The sequence below is a fragment of the Gorilla gorilla genome, chromosome 16 (genome assembly GCF_029281585.2).
Source record: "Gorilla gorilla gorilla isolate KB3781 chromosome 16, NHGRI_mGorGor1-v2.1_pri, whole genome shotgun sequence".
NCBI classification, from domain to species: Eukaryota; Metazoa; Chordata; class Mammalia; order Primates; family Hominidae; genus Gorilla; species Gorilla gorilla.
Genome location: NC_073240.2, coordinates 28,274,962 through 28,295,536, shown reverse-complemented (window position 1 = coordinate 28,295,536; position 20,575 = coordinate 28,274,962). Strand labels below are relative to the sequence as shown.

General features: G+C 40.6%; 1 protein-coding gene across 1 annotated transcript in view; it reads right to left on the bottom strand.

The window, feature by feature from the left end:
- The window catches only part of GABRG3 (gamma-aminobutyric acid type A receptor subunit gamma3), a 566,172-nt gene that overhangs the window by 505,170 nt on the left and 40,427 nt on the right, over nt 1-20,575 (bottom strand). The window contains exon 3 of the mRNA XM_019011354.4: nt 6,882-6,949. Coding sequence (XP_018866899.1) covers nt 6,882-6,949 — 68 coding nt within the window. The remainder of the gene's footprint in view (nt 1-6,881; nt 6,950-20,575) is intronic.

Sequence of the window (20,575 nt, the reverse complement as noted above, 5' to 3'; positions counted from 1 at the left end):
ATCCTCTTAAACAACTGAAAAGGGCCACACGCTTTTTTCATCTAAAGCTAATATTGCTAAAAGAAATGCATAATTCGTATCCTTTAGTGTCATTCAAAGCATCATTATTTTACAGAAAAAACCTGAAAACAATGGACCCTAGAAAATCCTCTTATTCGCTAACCTGAAGGCAGTTCAGGAGGTTACCAAAGCAACAACAACAAAAATCTCCCAGTCAGATTGTATCTGCTTTGACTCTGCTCCAACTTACTTCCTTGCTAGCTATCCAGAATCTATCCTTATTCCACCTAAACTTAAATTTCCAAATCAAGGATGCATGGCTAGGATGGGATACCTTGCAGTAGACTGGCACCCTCACTAAGAGCAAGCGAGAAAGCTAAGCAAAAATCCACCTGAAGAAGCCAAAACAGAGGCAGCAGGCTCACCATGGTAAACATTTCCTGCACGCCACTTCCCCCGAGAACTTGTCTTCTGCTGACAGGGCACGTAATGTGAAAACCTGGACAGAGAGAATAAAGAACCCGGGAGAGATTGAGGGAAAAACTGGCCAAGGAATCAAAAAAGGAGGGGTCACAATTTCAGGGAATATGAATGTCAGAGAAGAAAGCCAACCAATACTGGTTATCTCCTCGACACATTTACTGACTAAGTTGTACAACATAAGAGGTTAAAAAAAATTGTAAAAATGGCTTAAAAAGAAGGGCTGTATTTTCAGCCATTTTTTGGTGTTGACACATTCCAGGCCCTCAGTTGGGACCTCTGGGGAACGATGCTCTCAGAAAGGTATGGGAACCAGAGCCCAGTGGAGCCTCTGCAAGACTGCAGGCCAGCCCCATGCCAGCTCAGACCTACAGAGAAGCAAGGGAAAAACCACCCAATGCCTCTACAAATCTTTGTACACAATGAAAATCGCCAGGTGATATGGTTTGGATGTTTCATCCCCTCCAAATCTCATGTTAAAATGTGATTCCCTTGTTGGATGTGGGGTCTGGTGGGAGGTATTTGCATCATAGACATGGATCCCTCATGAATGGCTTAGTGCTGTGCTCATGGTAATGAGTGAGTTCTCACTGTTAGTTCACAAGAGATCTGGTTGTTTAAAAGAGGCTGGCACCTCCTCCCTCTCTCTCTTGCTCCCTCTCACCATTGACAAGCTGGCTCCCCCTTCACCTCTGCCATGATTGGAAGCTTCCTGAGGCTCTCATCAGAAGCAGATGCTGGTGCCACGCTTGTACAGCCAGCAGAACTGTGAACCAAATAAACCTCTTTTCTTTATAAATTACCCAGTCTCAGATATTCCTTTACAGCAATACAAACAGACTAATACATCAGGCATACCAAGTAATAGAAAGAAGCAAGAAAACAGACATTAGAAATGGAACCAGAGATGGCAGTAGGGACTTCATGGTTAATGTGTTCCAGAAAACAGATTGCAAGATGGAGAATCTCACCAGAGAACTAAGATACATTAGCAAGAATCAAATTAAAATTTTCGAACTGAAAACATAATAACTGAAATCAAGAACTCAATAGACAGCTTTAAAACATCACAGGACAGAGATGAAGAGTGACTTCATATGCCAAAAGATGGAGTGCAAAGGAAGAAATAAAAAACAGCACAAGCATAAAAGCAAGTGGGACCTGGGAGAAGCATGTAACCTTCACATGACCAGAGTCCTAGAACGGTGCCAAAACAATATTTAAGAAATAATGGCCACTCTTTTTCAAACACTGCTGAAAGTTATCGAACTACAGATGCAAAAACTGCTATGAACTTTACGCAGGAGAAATGCAAAGAAAAACAAAACAAGGTCAGGGGCACCATGGTGCTTCAGCTGTCACTTATTTTAAACTTTCCTGAGCTTAGATGACTCCAAAAGAGTTCCACAAAGCAATAGATCATCCTCCAGTAATGACCAAATGGAATTTACCTTCCACAGGCCCTAATCAGGACTTGGTATCCTGACTTCACTTCTTAAAGCTTCAGCCACAAGTGGAATGGAGCAGAGATAGGGTTGAGAGGCCTCATGTGTTCTTTATGATTTCTCTGGCTGCATGTCATCTTTTCAGTTTTAAATGTGTAGGTGATCTATCATATAGTATAATTTGGTGATGTTGGACCTGTCCCACAATCCACAGAGCCATCCCATTAATTTCTGGTAACACATGGTCACACTAGAGTCACATCACAGTGGCTCACTACAAGTCTTAGATTTCCTCAGATGAATTAGTATCAGTACTTTTTAAAATGAAGGAAAAAAAGCCATCCTACAAGGCTGACTATTGTATAATTTGAAATATGTGACACTTAGGAAAAAGCAAAACTATGGAAACAGTAAAAATATCAGTGGTTGCCAGCATCTGGGGATAGGAAGGGATAAACAGGTGGAGCACAGAGGATTTAAGGGCAGTGCCACTGTTCTTAAGATACTATAGTGGCAGATACATGGCATTAGACATTTGTCGAAATCCATAAAATAAACAACACCAAGAGTGAATCCTAATGTAAGCCATAGGCTTTGCATGATAAAGATGGATTAAGGTGCATTCATTCATTGTAACAAATACAATACACTAATGCAAGATGTTAATAATAATGTGTTATGTGTTCTCTGTGTGTGTGTGTGTGTCTGTGTGTGTGTAGAGGAAAATATATAGGGGAACTCTACTTTCTGCTCAATTTTTATGTAAACCTAAAAATGCTCAAAAAATAAAATTTATTAATTTAATTCTTTAAGAAAAACACAGAAAAGTAATCCTAACACTGAGTCTTTTATGTCTATGTTAAGGCTGTGGCCCTACAGGTATGTACAGCTGCTGTGTGTCCATATTGACTAGGAAACAAAGCCAGGGTTTTGTTGCCAAGCAGGTCACACTCAGAACCTTGCTCTAAGATCTCTTCCACAAGCTTCCACTTACTGGACACAAACAAGCAGGAAGGTCAATATCTTCTCCACTATGGTCTTGTGAAGATTAAAGGATTTGGGGTCAATAGCACAGAGTAAGTGTCAGAACATTGGTTTTCTTCTTTGCTTTCCTAAAAGGCTGCTTGAAGTGGATATTCTCAAAAATAAACTCACAAGCCCCCTTGCATGCAGCTTTCCTGGTGTGGAAACAAACCACGCACACTTTCTTTGATGAATGCTACACATTTAGGTATGTTGCAGCGACAAAGGCAGAGGATGCTGTGAAAGCTTCGTGTAGAGGAACATTCCCCTGGTCCCGTTTATAATCTCGATAACTAGAAAAAGCATAAATAGCTCCAGGATAAACAAAACAAAGATAATCTATTAAACAATAGATTGAGACACAACTTCATTTCCACTCCACAGAAGGAATGGCTGAGGCAGAATCTTCAGTGTTAATAATATCAATAAAAGGCAGAAAGTGTGAAAGAAGGAGGAGGAAGAAGAGGAAGGAGAAAGTGAAATAGTCATTGTTCCCTGTTTCATTGATTGTTAAATGACTATTTGGACAAGAAGCCATAATTTTACCAGGCTTTACCTTTACGGTCAAACACCCAATACAAATTTACATCCTTAAACCCTGTCTGCATCTCTAAATTGTGCTTCTTCTCATCTTGTATTCTTTGATTGTTTTAGTCTTTCTTATATTCTTTTTTATTGCTAACTCAATCCCCAATACCCACCTACACCGTCAGTTCTCTACTTTAAAATTTCTATTATTTTTCCTAAGATCTGTGTTTCATTTTTAAGCCCTTTACTTCTTTTAAAATTGCGTTGTTTGGTTGCACAGACATAGCGGGTCTATGTGATGCACTCAGCAATGTGAGATGCCCTTATCATTCTGGCGTCCCAGCAAAGCATTCCCAGCGCAAAGGTAAGAAACACTCATTCTTCCAGAAGTGGTCCCCGAGGCCCCTGCCTCCTGAGGGCTTTGAAACTTCCCTCAGGCCAGCCAGAGCCTGCCAGCTCGGGGCTGCTTAGAAGGGAACCTACCTCCACTGTGGCACTCAGCTCATCCACAGACTTGCCCCACCAAAGCAGGCCTTGGTTCCTCGTGTCTCACCTTCACCCAAGACAATGCCTCACATTAGTCGGATGGCAAATGTGCGTGAAGGAACAGAGAGAGAGACACACAGCAACTCACCCAAGGAGAACATGGGAATTAAACATATAAATGTGCGTGTGTGTGCGTGTGTGTGCGCCTGTATGTGCGCGTGTGATGCATGTGTGCACACATATGTGTGCCTGTGTGTGTGCACGAGTGTGTGCATGTGTGCATGCGTATGCGTGTGTGTGTGTGTGTGTGCATTTTAAACAAATCCTTGCCTGCCCTCTATGCTTTGCTGAGCCAAGGTAGGTTAGTAGTACGTTGTGTCTTCCTCAGGAAATCAGACTCCAGAATGGCCTAGACAGTGCCATCCCTGCTGAGCGCTGACTGCGGCCTCGGCGCTGTTTGCAGAGGAAAGCACTTGCTAGCATTCGGCTTCCCCGGGGCTGCGTGCCAGCTGCTTCCGACTCACACAGCAGCAGGCAGCCACACAGGCTCCCCACCCCTTCAGTAGGGTAGAGAGCCATGCTAGAAAGAAAACCAACTGGACTAAGTGAAGTTTCAAAATATTCAGGGCAAGTTTTACAAATGAGAGAGTTAATAGAAAATAGCTTTCTACTCCACATCCTGCCACAGCTCAGCCTTGGAAACCTGCTGTGTCAGCCTCCAGATGAGCAGGACGCTGGTGCACACATGTTCTTCTCCGGGGCCCAGGGCTTACAATGCCCCCGGCCATTCTAAGGTCGTTTCTCACCCCACAGGGAAGGATCAGAGTTCATGATTTCAAGTCCCTAATGTGAGCTCTGCATCATCATGTAGTTTTTGTTTTTTTTCAGGGAGAGAAGGGTCTGACTAGCAATCTTACTGGATTTTTTTTTTTTTTTTTGAGATGAAGTCTAGCTCTGTCACCGAGGCTAGAGTGCAGTGGCTCAATCTTGGCTCACTGCAACCTCCGCCTCCTGGATTCAAGCGATTCTTCTGCCTCAGCCTCTCGAGTAGCTGAGACTACAGGCGCCTGCCACCATGCCCAGCTGATTTTTTATATTTTTAGTAGAGACAGGGTTTCATCACGTTGACCAGGCTGGTCTCGAACTCCTGACCTTGTAATCTGCCTGCCTCAGCCTCCCAAAGTGCTGGGATTACAGGCGTGAGCCACTGTGCCTGGCCTGGATTTGAACTAATCTCATGAAATATGACCTGCTCAGATCTCTGATGGGAAAAGGTTTTCACAGTTTCCAAAAGCAGGGATCTGTTTTGGATGAAGAGAAGGCTGAGGTCCGACCCTTAACTGCAGCTTCAGGGCCTTGGTCACAGCTGCCCCCATGTGCCCCTCCAGGCATCTCTCCACACATCACTCCCTCGTCCCCAGCTGTGTGACGCACTCTGTCCTCCTGTGTTACTAAGGACCTTCAAACTTCATCCCACCTAGCAAACTCTTGCCTATCCGTCAAGTTTCAGATGAAGAGGACCTCACTGGAGAAGTCCCTTCCACTCCTGCAGCAGGGCCGTATCACCCTGAAGGAGCCTGTCACTCACTCGGCCTCCTTCTCTGCAGCCCGTGATTTCCACATGAAAATTCACGTCTATTCCAATAACAAAGCCTAACACGAGGCACAAAGTAAATTCTAAAGTTAAAGGCCTGCAGGAAAATCCCTCTATATGCAAATGCAATTGACTTCCTGAAATAATTCTGTAACCATATATCCAGGAAGGCACTTCTTCTTTGAGTGTTAGACATAAATACATGTTAGACATAAAGGTGTTGAATAAACGGTTGTGGAACAAATGCAAGAAAATAAAACTCCAGAACAAGAAACATACATAAGAAAGGGTTACTCTAAGCAGTCAGCTGAATAATGATGTATCAGGAAAAGGGAATATTACACTCACAACTTGATTTTAATATACAGCCATCTGCAGCACATAGGTTGTGTGAAATAATTCTCCTTTATTCATTCCACTTCTTTGCTCCAGTTTAGGGATGATATGGAGATTTTTTAAGTGAATCACCCACAAATATAACTTTACCCCTGCATGGAACCCTTATATCACCAGAGAAAAGAACACTTAAAATCTGGCAATGAAAAGAAATGATTTTGCTACTAATTTTGGAGGGGTTATTTCCATCCACAGAACACTGCAATGAAAAGAAGAAATTTAAGTCAGCATTTTGGCAATTCCCCTCCCTCGGCCTCACGTCTCCCCAAATCAGGAGCAAATGTGCAGCAGAGAGCACAGGCAGGACCTCCGCAGGCGGGAGCTCCTGACAACGCTTGGGGCTGCAATAGACAGGCCTGCTTGGGGATCCTAGGTAGTCCTGTTAACCCCTTGCTGGCAGGTGGACTGTGGCCTTCAGCCCACCACAGAAGGCTCTCACCCTAACGTATTCCAATACCCCCACACTCGCTTCATAGCCAGGCACTTTTGCACAGGGAAGGGCTTCTTTCACATCCAATAGTTCTTGAGCTGAATTTGCTTATAAGCCTGTGGGAATACCCTACTCGGGGAAAGCACATATTTGATCCCATACTAAAAAGCAGAGGCAGTTTATTTACTCTCAAAGTCCAAACTGAAGACAAAAGTATAATCTGAGTGATCTCGAATCCTTTCCTAAGGAACACTATAAAAGACAGGTCTCTTGGATGTTGAAAGAAGAAACTAAAAGTGGAAATGCTACTACCATCACAAGCTATCTTTCTTCATTTTTTTTTTTTTACCATTTTCAATATTCCAATAAGTGCTACAGATTTAAGAAGTCAGTGTGAGTTTTAAACCTGCATGATAAATCTCAAACAGAAATCCACAATGAGAATGTAACAAGAAGAGGTGCAACAGCCGTTAGATCAGAAAATAAAGGAGCTTCTTACCATGTTTATTGATGACACAGGACCAATGCTGTTAACATAAATGTCAACGTCAATTACGGTCGGTTTTACTGTGGAGAAAAATACATGTATGTTAATACTTCGTATCGGAGAAAGACAGAGGAGAGCATATTCAAGTCCTAAAGTCTCATACACAGCATCACAAGGACATGGTGGAAACACACATGAGCAGGGCTTTCTTTGGGACTTCTCTTGTAATTATAATTCAAGCCCTGCCTGCCTTTCTTTTCAAAATTCTCGAAGGATGAGAGATTCTTACTTGTATCTTTTCAGTTCTATCTAGGAAAATAGAATATTTATACACTGCAATTTGCCAGTCATAGAAGACTATAAAGATATACCGTAACGTTACTTAAGCTGATTTTTATGGCAAAGATAGGAGATACAAGGTGAGCTACTGCATGAGTAATTTAATGTCAGGTTTTGCTATAAAACTCAACACAAGAGAGGAGCAATGTCAGTGACGTTGTTGGGTTATGTGTCCACCACATAGCTGTCAAGCTATCCTTCCAAAGCAAAGCAACTCAAGGCAAAGTTCTAGTGAGTCTATACACCAATAAAAAATGAGAAATATTATTTATTGTTATCAATATAACTTAAAGATACATATACACACATACATCACAGAGTTTAAATCCAACTCAAAACACAACGGAATGTTAATAAGTCAAAGAATTACTGTTTCATCTATGAAGGCATAACATTTATATAATCACAGGTTGATCTCTCTAACACCGTATGTCAGAGGCTGCCCTGGCTCACTTGGCTTTAAGGGAAACCAGTTTCTCTTTTGATGGCAGCAAAAGAACTGAGCAAGCCTGATAATGAGACAGCTGAGCCCACGGACCTCTGAGTCGGGGGCTGATGTCCTCTGAAAGGAGGACATTCCCTTCATCCTGCACTCAGTGACTGACAAAGGATGGGACAGAGCCAATTCCAGAAAATTTCTGCCCAGGAGGAATATGAACAAGACTCCTGAACCTTTCCCCATGAAACAGACTGTTTCTATAGAAACAAGAGTATAGTCTATGCAATTATGTCAATGTGCTTCCTTCAATTGTGCTGAAGAACTGAACATTCACAAATGGAATTCCACACTCTACTTTTGAAACAATGAATGGCAGCTCTGAGCTCTCAGTCTCGTAAAATTGCACATAAACTGGTCTGTGCCCTGGGCAACGATCCCCAGACCTTCACGTAATGAAAACAATGATAATGACTTTGAACCAACTCCTACAACGTCTGTCAGTACAGCCAAGTCACGTGAGCTGCAAGAGCAGTTGGCATTTTGGAAAATGCCCCAACACAATTCCATGCACTATGTATATGGTGCTTAAGTTTCATAAAAGGAGTACTCTTCATTTTAGACTAAGCTTTGCTAACTACTATGGAAATTAGGTAGCATCTTTCTTCAAATTATTGGATTCAACAAGTGTTCCATCTCCAAATACTGCAGAACCTTTGATTATGCTATACCAAAGGGTGTTAAGTCAGTTGGTTAAGGACCTACATTTAGTGAGAGAGTTTTCTGGTTGTTTCATACAACTTATTAGACTTTGGGCTTCCAGAGATTTGTATATCATTAAATAAAAAGAACCAACAAACATAAAGCCTTAACAGCTTGCAGTGAGCAGCGGCAAATGTAATAAGTGCAACAGTGCCATGAAGGGTGTAAGAGATAAGAGTTTGCAATAAGTGTGCGCACACACACACACTCACAAAATGCCAAGGAAAATGAAGAGCTTTTAGTAGATGCTTTTTTTTTTTTTTTTTTTTGAGACAGGGTCTTGCTTTGTCTCCCATGGTGGAGTGCAATGGCGCAATCTCAGCTCACAGCAACCTCTGCCTCCCGGGTTCAAGCGATTCTCCTGACTCAGCCTCCCAAGCAGCTGGGATTACAGGCACCTGCCACCACGCCCAGCTAATTTTGTATTTTTAGTAGAGACGGGGTTTCACCATGTTAGCCAGGTTGGTCTTGAACTCCTGACCTCAGGTGATCTGCCCACCCCAGCCTCCCAAAGTGCTGGGAATACAGGCATGAGCCACCGTGCCCGGCCAATAGATGCTCTTTTAAGCAGTCATGCTAACGTAAATGAAGCAGTAGAATAGTGGCTCTGACAGTAGAATCCAAGAAGGAGATTGGCCACAGGCAGCTGAAGGTTTATAATTCAAAGACTCAAGACTAAACCCTGACAAATGATCTTTCACAAAGTTGCCAAGACCGTTCAACGAGGGAACGGTCTTTTCAACCAACAGTGCTAGGAAAACTGGATATCCACAGGCAAAAGAATGAAGTTGGACCCTTACCTTATGCCATAAACAAAAATTAACTCAAAATGGACTTGAGACCTAACTGTAAGGCCTAAAACTACAAAACTATCAGAAGAAAACACGTGGAAAGCTTCTTGACATTGGATTTAACAACAATCTCTTAGATACAACACCAGAACATCAGGCAACAAAAGAAAAATAAATGAATTTGACTATAACAAAATTTAAAACTTCTGTGCATATAGGGCACAACAGAGTGAAAAGACAACCCATTGAGTGGGAGAGAATATTTGTAAATTGTATCTCTGATAAGTGGTTAATATCCAGAATACATAAAGAACTCCTAGAACTCAACAACAAAAACAAACTAACCTGATTTAAATGGCAAAAAAACGTAAATAGACATTTCCCCCAAGAAGATATACAAACAGACAATAAGCACATGAAAACATCATTAGTTATTAGGGAAATGCAAATCAAAACCACAAAATAACACCTCACACCCATTCGGATGGCTACTATTAAAAACAAACAAACACAACAATAACAGTAACAGAAAATAACAAGTGCCAGCCTGGATATGAAGAAATTGTAATCCCTGTGCACTGTTTGTGGGAAGAAAAATGATATACCCACTGTGGAAAATAGTAGGATGATTCCTCAAAAAACTAAAAATACAATTACCATATGATCCAGTAGTTCCACTTCTGGGTATACACCCAAAGGAATTAAAAGGAGGGGCTCAGACAGATTGAACAGCTATGCTAATATTATTCACAGTAGCCAAAAGGTAGAAACAATTCAAGTGCTCATCGACAAATGAACAGATTTAAAAGATGTAGTATACATAGACAATGGAATATTATTTTGCCTTAAAGAGGAAGGATATTGTGATACGTGCCACAACATGGATAAACCTTGAGGACATTATGCTAAGTGAAATAAGATAGTCACAAAAGAGCAAATACTATGATTCCATTTATATAAGCCTTCTACAGCACTCAAACTCATAGAGACAGAAAGTACAATGTTGGTTTCCAGGGACTGGAGAAGGGGAAATGAGAGCTGTTTAATGGGTACAGAGTTTTAGGTCGGCAAGATGAAAACAGTTCTGGAGATGGATGGTGGTGGTGGCTACAAAGCAATATGAACAGACCTACTGCCACTCAACTGTACATTTAACCATGGTGAAGATGGCAAATTTCACGTTATGTGTATTTTACTGCAATATAATAAACCCTAAGTAGCCAAGAGAAAGATGGGGATATGAAGGTAGGAAAGCCAGAAATGGGGTGGTGGGGAGCAATTTTCTGAGTGAAAGAAAGCAGATTCTATTTTTTAAAAGAAATAGGAATATTTTAAAATAGGGATGAGGGAACTGAGTCCCATACATTCGGTTTAAAATGGATTGTTCCTTTGAATTCTACCTTACTTATCTGGTTGCTATTATTTCCTAAGAATTGAGAATTAGTATGTCTGAGAAGAATCATAAACTCGTAAGTTGTGCAGCATACGTGAACCTTGCAAAGATCCGCCAGCTAAGCCTCAACAAGCATCAGCCACATTTGCTCTGTTGATGGATTGAGGTGGTCCTAAGGGGAGTACATGGGCTGCCTTTTCTCTTTGCCTCTGTCACAACACTAAAGCAGACCTTTGCTTGGTTGTTTTTCTCCACTCTCCATGGCCGTCTTCATCCTGGAAGAAGCCAGTGAGGAGAGCTTGGTGGAGGGCTATTTGAACTATCATGATGAGCTGAGGAGACAGCCCCAGTGGGAAGGGGGACCTGACAGCAGCCTTGCTGGGGAAGGAATGCAGGGTGGGGCGGGTCTCTCTGTGGATGGACCTAGAGGCACGTACCAAAAACTAGGGGTGAGCAGATGCTTTGTCTTGCTTATTGTAGACGTTAAAGGAATCCTGTCATGGTCAAAAGGAAATAAATTGTATTTTATTTGAAGAAAGTTCCCGACATCAATTCCTTTGGGACTTGACATGTAAAATCACATTTAATATAGTACAAGATTCCTGCTAAACTCGCCTCAGCCCCTCTCCTGATGGTCTTCATATGGTAATAAATGTCTCATTTTGCTAACTTTGATAGTTCCTTATTTGGCCCTGGGCCCCCTGAGATGGGCACAGATGTTATTTAATAAGTCAGGTGGGTTAATAAGCAAGTTGTGTCCTTCTAAAATGGGGTTAATTCCTGGCATGGTTCATAAGAAGAAGAGAGGAAGCCTGGCTGATCTGATTCTAGATGTTCTCCTAACTTTTCCAGCATGAAATGGCAAGTTGTATTGAGCTGGCTTCTCAAAACCCCAAGAAGTTTCTCTCTAAAACCAGACTTATGACAGCATGATTTACTTTAGAAAAATTGAGGAGAGGGGGAAAAAAAGGGTAGGAAAAAAGACAGAGAAATTGTGCTTGGCTCAGCATGCGTTCATAGGGCATGGGTTCTGCAGTCATCTACCAGGGGAAGGTGGCAGGGCAGGAAGGCATCCCAGAGGAATGAGCCTATGGATTTACACAGAGCCCCAGAGCATGGAGGTGGCAGGCATCCAAGGCCACAAGGACCAGTATTCACAGTCACTTAGTTCTTTCTGAGTTGAGTCTTTTGATTAATATCTCTTACAAAAGATAGTTCTCATGCAAATTTTTAAACTTATTGTATTTTATTACTTATTTATTTTGAGGCAGGGTCTTGCTCTGTTGCCCACGCTGGAGTGCAGTGGTGCAATCATGGCTCGCTGCAGCCTGGACCTCCTGGGCTCAGGCAATCCTCCCATCTCAGCCTCCTAAGTAACTAGGACTACAGGCACACACCAACATATCAGGCTAATTTTTTAAATTTTTTTGTAGAAATAGAGTCTCGCTATGTTGCCCAGGCTGGTCTTGAACTTCCAGATTCAAACAGCCTTCCCGCTTGGGCCTCCCAAAGTGCTGGGATTCCAGGTGTGAGCCACTGGACTCAGCCACTCACATAAATTTCGAGTAAGTGTCTGGGGTCTTTTAGGGAAATTAACTTAACATACAGTAGTGGAGAAGAAAAGATGTATTTCCTTTCTCTGAATCCCTACCTTGTATGATTACTTCCTACTTTTAGGTCATGGGCACCTTTTAGCACCCTCAACAAGAAAAGCTGGTCATTGGAAGGCAGGTCTGTGTGATTTACCCTCACCCTTCCCACAGCATCTGGCACTGTAGGTGACCCCTGGATGTTGCATAACTATGGTTCGTAAAAATTGCAGTTATAAAGTTATAATTACTTAACTTTACATGTTAAATGCTCATGAGCTTGCCAACTGCAACACGAAAAAATATGTTCTTTTCTCTTTTAATTTTTTTTATTGATACATAACAGATGTACATATTTTTAGGACACATGTTAATTTAATACATTTATATAGTCTATAAAGATCAAATCAGTGTAATTGGAATATCCATTGCCTTAAATATTCGTCTTTTCTTTGTGCTAGGAACATCTGAATTATTCCTTTTCAGTTATTTTGAAATATACAATAGATTATTATAAACAACAGTCACCTTACTGATTACCTAGCACCGTCTTACTTTTGAAAGAGAATAATTTTTAAATGTCCCCTAGAACATGATGACGATTACAAGCTGACCCAAGTAGTCAAGCGGGAAAAGAGCTGATAAAAGATCGTCTGAGACAAACATGTTCCTAAAAATAATCATCTGTTACAACAAAAATTATATCACCTCCATGGAGAGGAAAAAGTAGAGAGTGACATCGCGAGAGCAAATGAAACCATGAATGTTCATTCATAAACAAGCGAGAGATAGAAAACAACAGGCCGGGCACGGTGGCTCAAATCGGTAATCCCAGCACTTTGGGAGGACGAGGCGGGCGGATCATGAGTTCAGGAGATCGAGACCATCCTGGCTAACACAGTGAAACTCCGTCTCTGCTAAAAATACAAAAAAAAAAAATTAGCCGGGCGTGGTGGCGGGCGCCTGTAGTCCCAGCTACTCAGGAGGCTGAGGCAGGAGAATGGCATGAACCCAGGAGGCGGAGCTTGCAGTGAGCCGAGATAGCGCCACTGCACTCCAGCCTGGGCAACAGAGCGAGACTCCATCTCAAAAACAAAGAGATAGAAAACAACAGAAACAGAGATTCCAACAGAAGAGCTACAGGACCAATAGGTGTTGACAGGGACAAAAAGGTGGAGGGGGAAGAGGTCGAGGTGTTTACAGCTGTCCATGCAAGGGAATCCCTAAAGAGCTGCCCCACACCAGCAGTGGGGATGAGGCATGAAGACCCTGAGGAATTCTGAGCAGACGTGTCAAGTGAGGCGACATGCCCATGGAGGGTGCGGCCTGGCTGCAGGGGGGCTCAGCTGCTCACCAGCTCTATCATCTTGAAAAGTTTCTTCAGATCTCTGTGCCTCAGTTCCCCTACGTGGAAGAGAGGCTGAAAACAGAACCTAATTCAAGATGAGGGTAGAGGGCTGGGCTGTTACGCAGTAAATAGTGGGTGCTCAGTAAATTTTTAGCTATGGTTGTTAAGGCCCCTGGAATTAAACGCAGAATAGAATGCCAAAATATTGCATTTGCTGTCTTTCAAATAATGTTTATGTTTAAAAATCACCCTAGGCACTTAAGTTTCTATTTTTTCATGAAAAGAGTAAAAATGAAGTAAGTATTTAAATATCAGCACATGAATTTTCAGAAGATGAATAAATAACATTAACTCTCATGCCCCCAATGCATAAAAGGCTCTTCCAATAACTGGGAACCTCCCTTCCATCTTTCCTGCCTTTGGGGACAAGGGTGGGGAACGGGGGCTCATCTGTCCCTTTACTTTCCCTAAACTAAGAGTCCCACTGAACACAATGATGTATTAGGCAGAGGATCCCCTACACCCCATCACCAACCTTCCTTCAGTTCTGCCTTCTCTCCCTCTGCTAATGTCCACAGATGAAGGATGATAAGATTTATTACATGGCACTGTGATAAGCACTTTGCATTTAATCAGTATGCAGTAGCATTCCTGTTCCCATTTTACAGAGAGGAAGTTAAAATAGGAGTGAGGAGTGACTTAACTGGGATTCTGCAGCTTCACCAAAGCAGAGAATCCGGGGTTCCACCCTCAACCTCCTGGAGTTTCTATTTTGGTAGTGAGGCTTCAAGAGACTCTAGGCTGGGTGTGGTGGCTCACGCCTGTAATCCCAGCACTTCGGGAGGCCGAGGCGGGGGGATCACGAGGTCAGGAGATTGAGACCATCCTGGCTAACACCGTGAAACCCCGTGTCTACTAAAAATACAAAAACAATTAGCCAGGTGTGGTGGCAGGCGCCCGTAGTCCCAGCTGCTCGGGAGGCTGAGGCAGGAGAATGGCGTGAACCTGGGAGGCAGAGCTTGCAGTGAGCCCAGATCGCACCACAGCACTCCAGCCTGGGTGACAGAGCAAGACTCCATCTCAAAAAAAAAAAAAAAAAAAAAAAAAAGAGACTCTAGGGAACAAATACTTCAATGGGATTAGTACTGTTTTTTATCATCATCATCATCATCATGATGATCGTGACAAATAATCTTTCAAGAATTTTTTAAACACAAATTCCCTGTCTCTGAGGATTATATTAAACCTATCCACAGCATCTCAGTGAAGATTTGTTTTCAAATGCTTTTTTTCTAACTTGGAGAATACTATTATTGGGACTAAGTGGAAGAATTTGGGTAAAAGGTACATGGGATAAGCAAACTTGGTCAATATTGCAGTTTTGCCAATACTCTGAGTCCATGCAAAAATGTTTTCTATAACTTAGTATTGAAGCCCTGAGACGGTAAAGTCACTATCACAGGTCCCATTCCAGCTCGGTTAAGGTCCAATTTGGCCAATTTACTTGGCTCAGACCCTTAAATATAGGGTTTACAGCTAATTCCATTTCCATTAATCCCAGAACTATAGATGTCAACTCCAAAGCCCTCACTCCTTTCCCAAACACCCTTTAAATATGTGATCTCAAGAAGGCCAGCAAGAGTTGACAAAGATAAAGATAAGGTTATTGTCATTTCACTGTGGGTCAGATATGATAAGTAACATGGAAGGAGGCAAACAGTGACATTCTACATTTTTGCACATTCATATAAAATATACTACTAAAAGACCTTGAGAATTCCTATTCTTAAAAGAATAAAAACACTGGTGTTAAGTTCAGAGCCACAAATCCTTCAGAGCTCTGATGGGTAGGTACTCGAAAGCTCAGATCTAAATTTCCACCTCCTGAAAGGGTTTGATGATAAGAATATAAGAGAATTGAGGAAGGCATCTGCCAAGTCTAGTAATGTTATAAATTTGACTCTGGAGTAGCCATATGGCCTGGAGAAAGTCACTTAAATTTGATGGGGCTCATTTTCTCCATCTATAAACTGAATATTTGAAGTAAGTTCTTTTTCCAAACATGAATTCTGTTCGTTATAACAGGAAAGATAAGTTTTAACAACTCCCTTCATAATAGCAGCTTCTCCCTTCCACCATCTGGCAGGGAATGCAGAACTGCACTGACCAGCAGAGCTGTGAGTTCAGAGCAGATGTGAAGGGCTAACTGCACTATGCCTTTAATAAAGAGGCCACTGAGGATGGTATGAAAATCCTCAGTGCTTGACAAACCTCACTGTACCTGAGTGACATGAACAAAGTGACACCAGCAAGATGGCAGAGTAGAAAGCCCCAGACCCTACTTTCCACGTGAAGCTACTGACTTAACCACACGATACAGACCAACTGCCTCTGTGAGAAATCTAGAATACAATTCAGAGGTCTCTGCAGCACCCCTGGCCAGTGCAAAGCCAGCCACACAGAAGTCCCCGTAGGAAAATTCCTGGCACACAACGTGCCAGAGTGCCTCCCGCCAAGTACCATAGGGTGTGTTCAGAACATTCCCAACTTCTCCCTGAGGAAAGAAAGAAAACAGTAGAATATTTTCAACATTCCGACTTTTTGTGGGGCTGCCCAAGTGACTGGTTTCTGTGTTCTCTGAATTTAAGTGCTTAAAGGAACAGGGTGGCAGGTTGGTGGACTCACAACAGAGGCAATGAACAGGGCTTGTTCTACCACCAGAGTCTGCAGTACCATGGAATGACAGTAGGCGGAGTGCCAGTACCTCAGTTTGCTACACCACCAAAGAAACTGCAGTACCACAAACAGACATCAGAGTGAGCCCCTGAGTAGAAAGCAACACACCCATTATTAACTTGGTGCAAAAGTAATTGCGGTTCTTGGAAATTATTTTTGTACCAACCTAATACATTAAGTGTGCAAGTCCGGGGAGTACGCATCCCCAGAAAAGGCTTTAGAGGTCTCTAGAGTCTCTGGCCATGCTGATTGGTGAAAGTCCTTCCTGCATGAAACCAGACCACAAAGACCGGACCCAAGGTAACAAATTAAATATCCTGAAACTAACCCTAAAGGCATGGGAATATATGAATTAGCAGATAAATAATTCAAAATAACTGTCGTAAGGATGTTCAATGACGTAAAAGAAGGCACAGATGGAAAAAACTAATGAAATTTTAAAAAATGAACAAAATGATAATATCAGAAAAGAGACAGAAACTAAGAAGAAGAAACAAACGTAACTACTGGGAGTGAGGAATACATTAAGCGAATTTAAAAATTCACGAGAACTACTCGATAGCAGACTTGATCAGATAGAAGAAAGAACCAGTAAATTTAAGAACAGGACTTTTTAAATTATCAAGACAAGCAAAAACAAAAAAAAAGAGTGAAGCAAAGCAGAGAGAGCCTAAGGGACTTACGGTAGAGTGTTGAGCAGAATAACATATGCATTATGCGAATTTAAAAGGGAGAAAGGGGGAAAGAGACTATTTGAAGAAATAATGGCTGAAAACTTCCCAAATCTGAGGAAAGAAATGGACATACATAATCAAGAAGCTAAAAGAACCATAAGTAGAATACAAAGAGATACATCATAATCCAACTGTCAAAAGTCACAGACAATGAGAATCTTGAAAGCAGAAAGAGAAAAGTGACTCATCATGTACAAGGGAGCTTGTATTAGATTATAACCTCATTTCTCAGCAGAAACCTTGCAGGACAGAATGAAGTTGGATAATATATTCAAAATGTTGAAAGGAAAAAAAATCAACCAACAATATTATATATGGTAAAAACTCTCCTTCAAAAATGAATAAGAATGTAAGACATTCTCAGATAAAGTAAAGCTGAAGTGATAGAGCCACTGCACTCCAGCCTAGGTGACAGAGTGAGACTTTGTCTCAAAAAAAAAAAAAAAGAAAGAAAGAAAGAAAGAAAAGGGAAGGAAAGGAAAGCTGAGAGTTCATCATGACTAGAGCTGCCATATAAGAAATACTGAAAGTAGTCCTTCAAATTGAAGTGGAAGAATGATAAACAGCAACATTAAACCATATAAATATATAAAAATTACTTTTAAATCAGGTATAGAATTTAAAAAACAAAAGCATAAAAAGTAATTATAAAACTATGTTAATGCATACACAGTATACAAAAAGGTAGGTGGAGTCATCAACAACATAAAGTGTGGGCAGACAAGTCTTAAAGACATGTCAAGACTTAAGACTTGTTAAGACAAGTCTTAACATATAAAGAAGATTTAAATTATTCAAAGTATTTTATTTGACCACAATGGAATGAAACAAGAAATCAACAGCAGAAGAAATATAATTTTTATATGCAATTGAAGTTATCAGTTTAATAGAGATTGTTATATTTCATGTAATGGTAACCAGGAAGAAAATATCTATAGAATATACACAAAGGAAAATCAAAAGGGAATCAAAGCAGGTCACTCAAAAAAATCAAACACGGCCGGGTGCGGTGGCTCACACCTGTAATCCCAGCACTTTGGGAGGCTGAGGCGGGTGGATCACAAGGTCAGGAGATCGAGACTATCCTGGCTAACACGGTGAAACCCCGTCTCTACTAAAAATACAAAAAAAAAATTAGCCAGGTGTGGTGGTGGGCACCTGTAGTCCCAGCTACTTGGGAGGCTCAAGCAGGAGAATGGCGTGAACCCAGGAGGCGGAGCTTGCAGTGAGCCAAGATTGCGCCACTGCACTCCAGCCTGGGCGACAGAGCGAGATTCCGTCTCAAAAAAAAAAATCAAACACAAAAGAAAGTGAGAAGCAAGAGAGGAAAGGAGGGGCAGAAAGTTATAATACATCCAGAAAAAAAAATTAACAAAATGGCAACAGTAAGTCCTTCCCTATCAGTAATTACTTTTTAAGTAAATGGATTACAACCCTAATTAAAATATATAGATTGACTAAATGGATTTTAAAAAGATCAAAGAGCATGCTGTCTATAAGAGACTCACTTTAGATCTGAGGACATACATAGGTTAAAAGTGAAAGGATGAGAAAAGATATTCTATGCAAATGGGAAACTAAAGAAAGCAAGGGTGACTATATTTGTATTGGACAAAAGAGATTTTAAGTCAAAAACTGTCGCAAGACATAAGAAAGACATAACAACCATAAATATATATACATCTAACATTAGAGTTCCCAAATTTATAAGGTAAACATTGGCAGAGCTGAAGAGACAACTAGACAGCAACACGATAATAGTAGGAGACTTCAATATCTCACTTTCAGTTATATAAAGAACCAGACAGAAGATAAGCAAAGAAACAGAGGACTTGAACAACACTACAAACCAACTGGACCTAACAGACATATTCAGAACACTCCACCCAACAACAGCAAAATACACCTCCTCCTCAAGTGCAACTAGACATTCTCAAAGATAGAAGACATGTTAGTCCACAAAACAAGTTTTACCACATTTAAGATTTAAATCACTCAACGTACAATAGAATGAAACAAATCAACAGGAAAGCAAAACAGGAAAATTCACAAATATATGGAAATTGAATAATTTACTCTTAAACAACCAAAGGGTCGAAGGAGAAATCACAAGGGAACTTAGAAAATATATGAAGACAAATAAAGAAAACACAACATATCAAAACTTATGGGCTACAACAAAAGCAGTACAAAGGAAGAAATTTATAGCAGTAAAGACTTACATTAAAAAAGGAGGAAAACCCTCAAATCAACAATCTAAGTTTACACCCTCAGAAAACTAGAAAGAAAATAAAGAAATGTAGCTGAAGAAAGCACATAATACAAATTGTACAGAGATAAATGAAATAGGAAATAGAAAATAGAAGAAAAATCAACAAAACCAAGAGCTGATTTTTCGAAAAGAACAATGAAATGTATAAACCCTTAGCTAGACTAAGAAAAAAATGAGAGAAGACTCAAATAACTCTACTTAAAAATGAAACAATGTTACAACTGATGTCACAAAAATAAGAAAAATTGTGAGACTATTATGAATAATTGTACGCCAATTGTACTAAAGAGGCAAAGGACTTATACACCAAAAACTACAAAACATTGTTTGTAGAAATTAAGGAAAACACCAGTAAGTAAAAAGACATCTTGCTTTCACAGATTGGAAGGCCTAATATTGTTAAGATGTCAATCCTATTCAAAGCAATCTACAGATTCTATATAATTCCAATATAAATGCCAACTGCATTTTTGGCAGAAATAGAAAAGCCAATTCCAAAATTATATGGAGTCTCAAGCGACCCCAAATAGCGAAAACAATCTTGGGGAAAAAAAAAGAAAGTTGGAGGTCTGACACTTCCTATTTTGAAAACTTACTACAAAATCAAACAGCATGATACTGGTATAAAGACAGATGTATAGACCAATGGAACAGAATAGGAGCCCATAGTTAAATCCTTGCATAAAGTAGCCAAACGAATTTCAACAATGATGCCAAGACCACAAAATGAGAAAAGGACAGTCTCTATAAATGATGCAGGGAGAATTGTATCTCCATACGCAAAAGAATGAGGTTAGCACTCTTACTATATATCATATAAAAAATTCAACTCAAAATGGATCAAAAGCCTAAATAGGAGACCAAAAACTATAAAATGTCTATGAGAAAACACTGGAAAAGATCATTATATTGAATCTGGTAATAATTTCTTGGATATGACAGTAAAAGCTCAGGAAACAGAAGCAAAAATAGACAAATGGACTACATTAAACTTAAAAACTCCTGCACATCACAATAGCCAAGACGTAGAAGGAACAGAAATGTCAATCAACAGGTGAATGAAAAAAGAATATGTGGCATATACATACAATATTGTTCAGCCTTAAAAAACAAAGAAATCCTGTCATGTTCTACTAGGTGGATGAACTTTGAGGACACCATGTTAAGTGAAATAAGCCAAGTATAAAAGGACGAATATGTTAAGATTCCACTCATATGAAGTATCTTAAAGTAGTTAGAAATCCAGATGTGAAGTCCTATGATTCCATTACAGCTGATAAGCCTAACTACTACAAAATATTTTCTT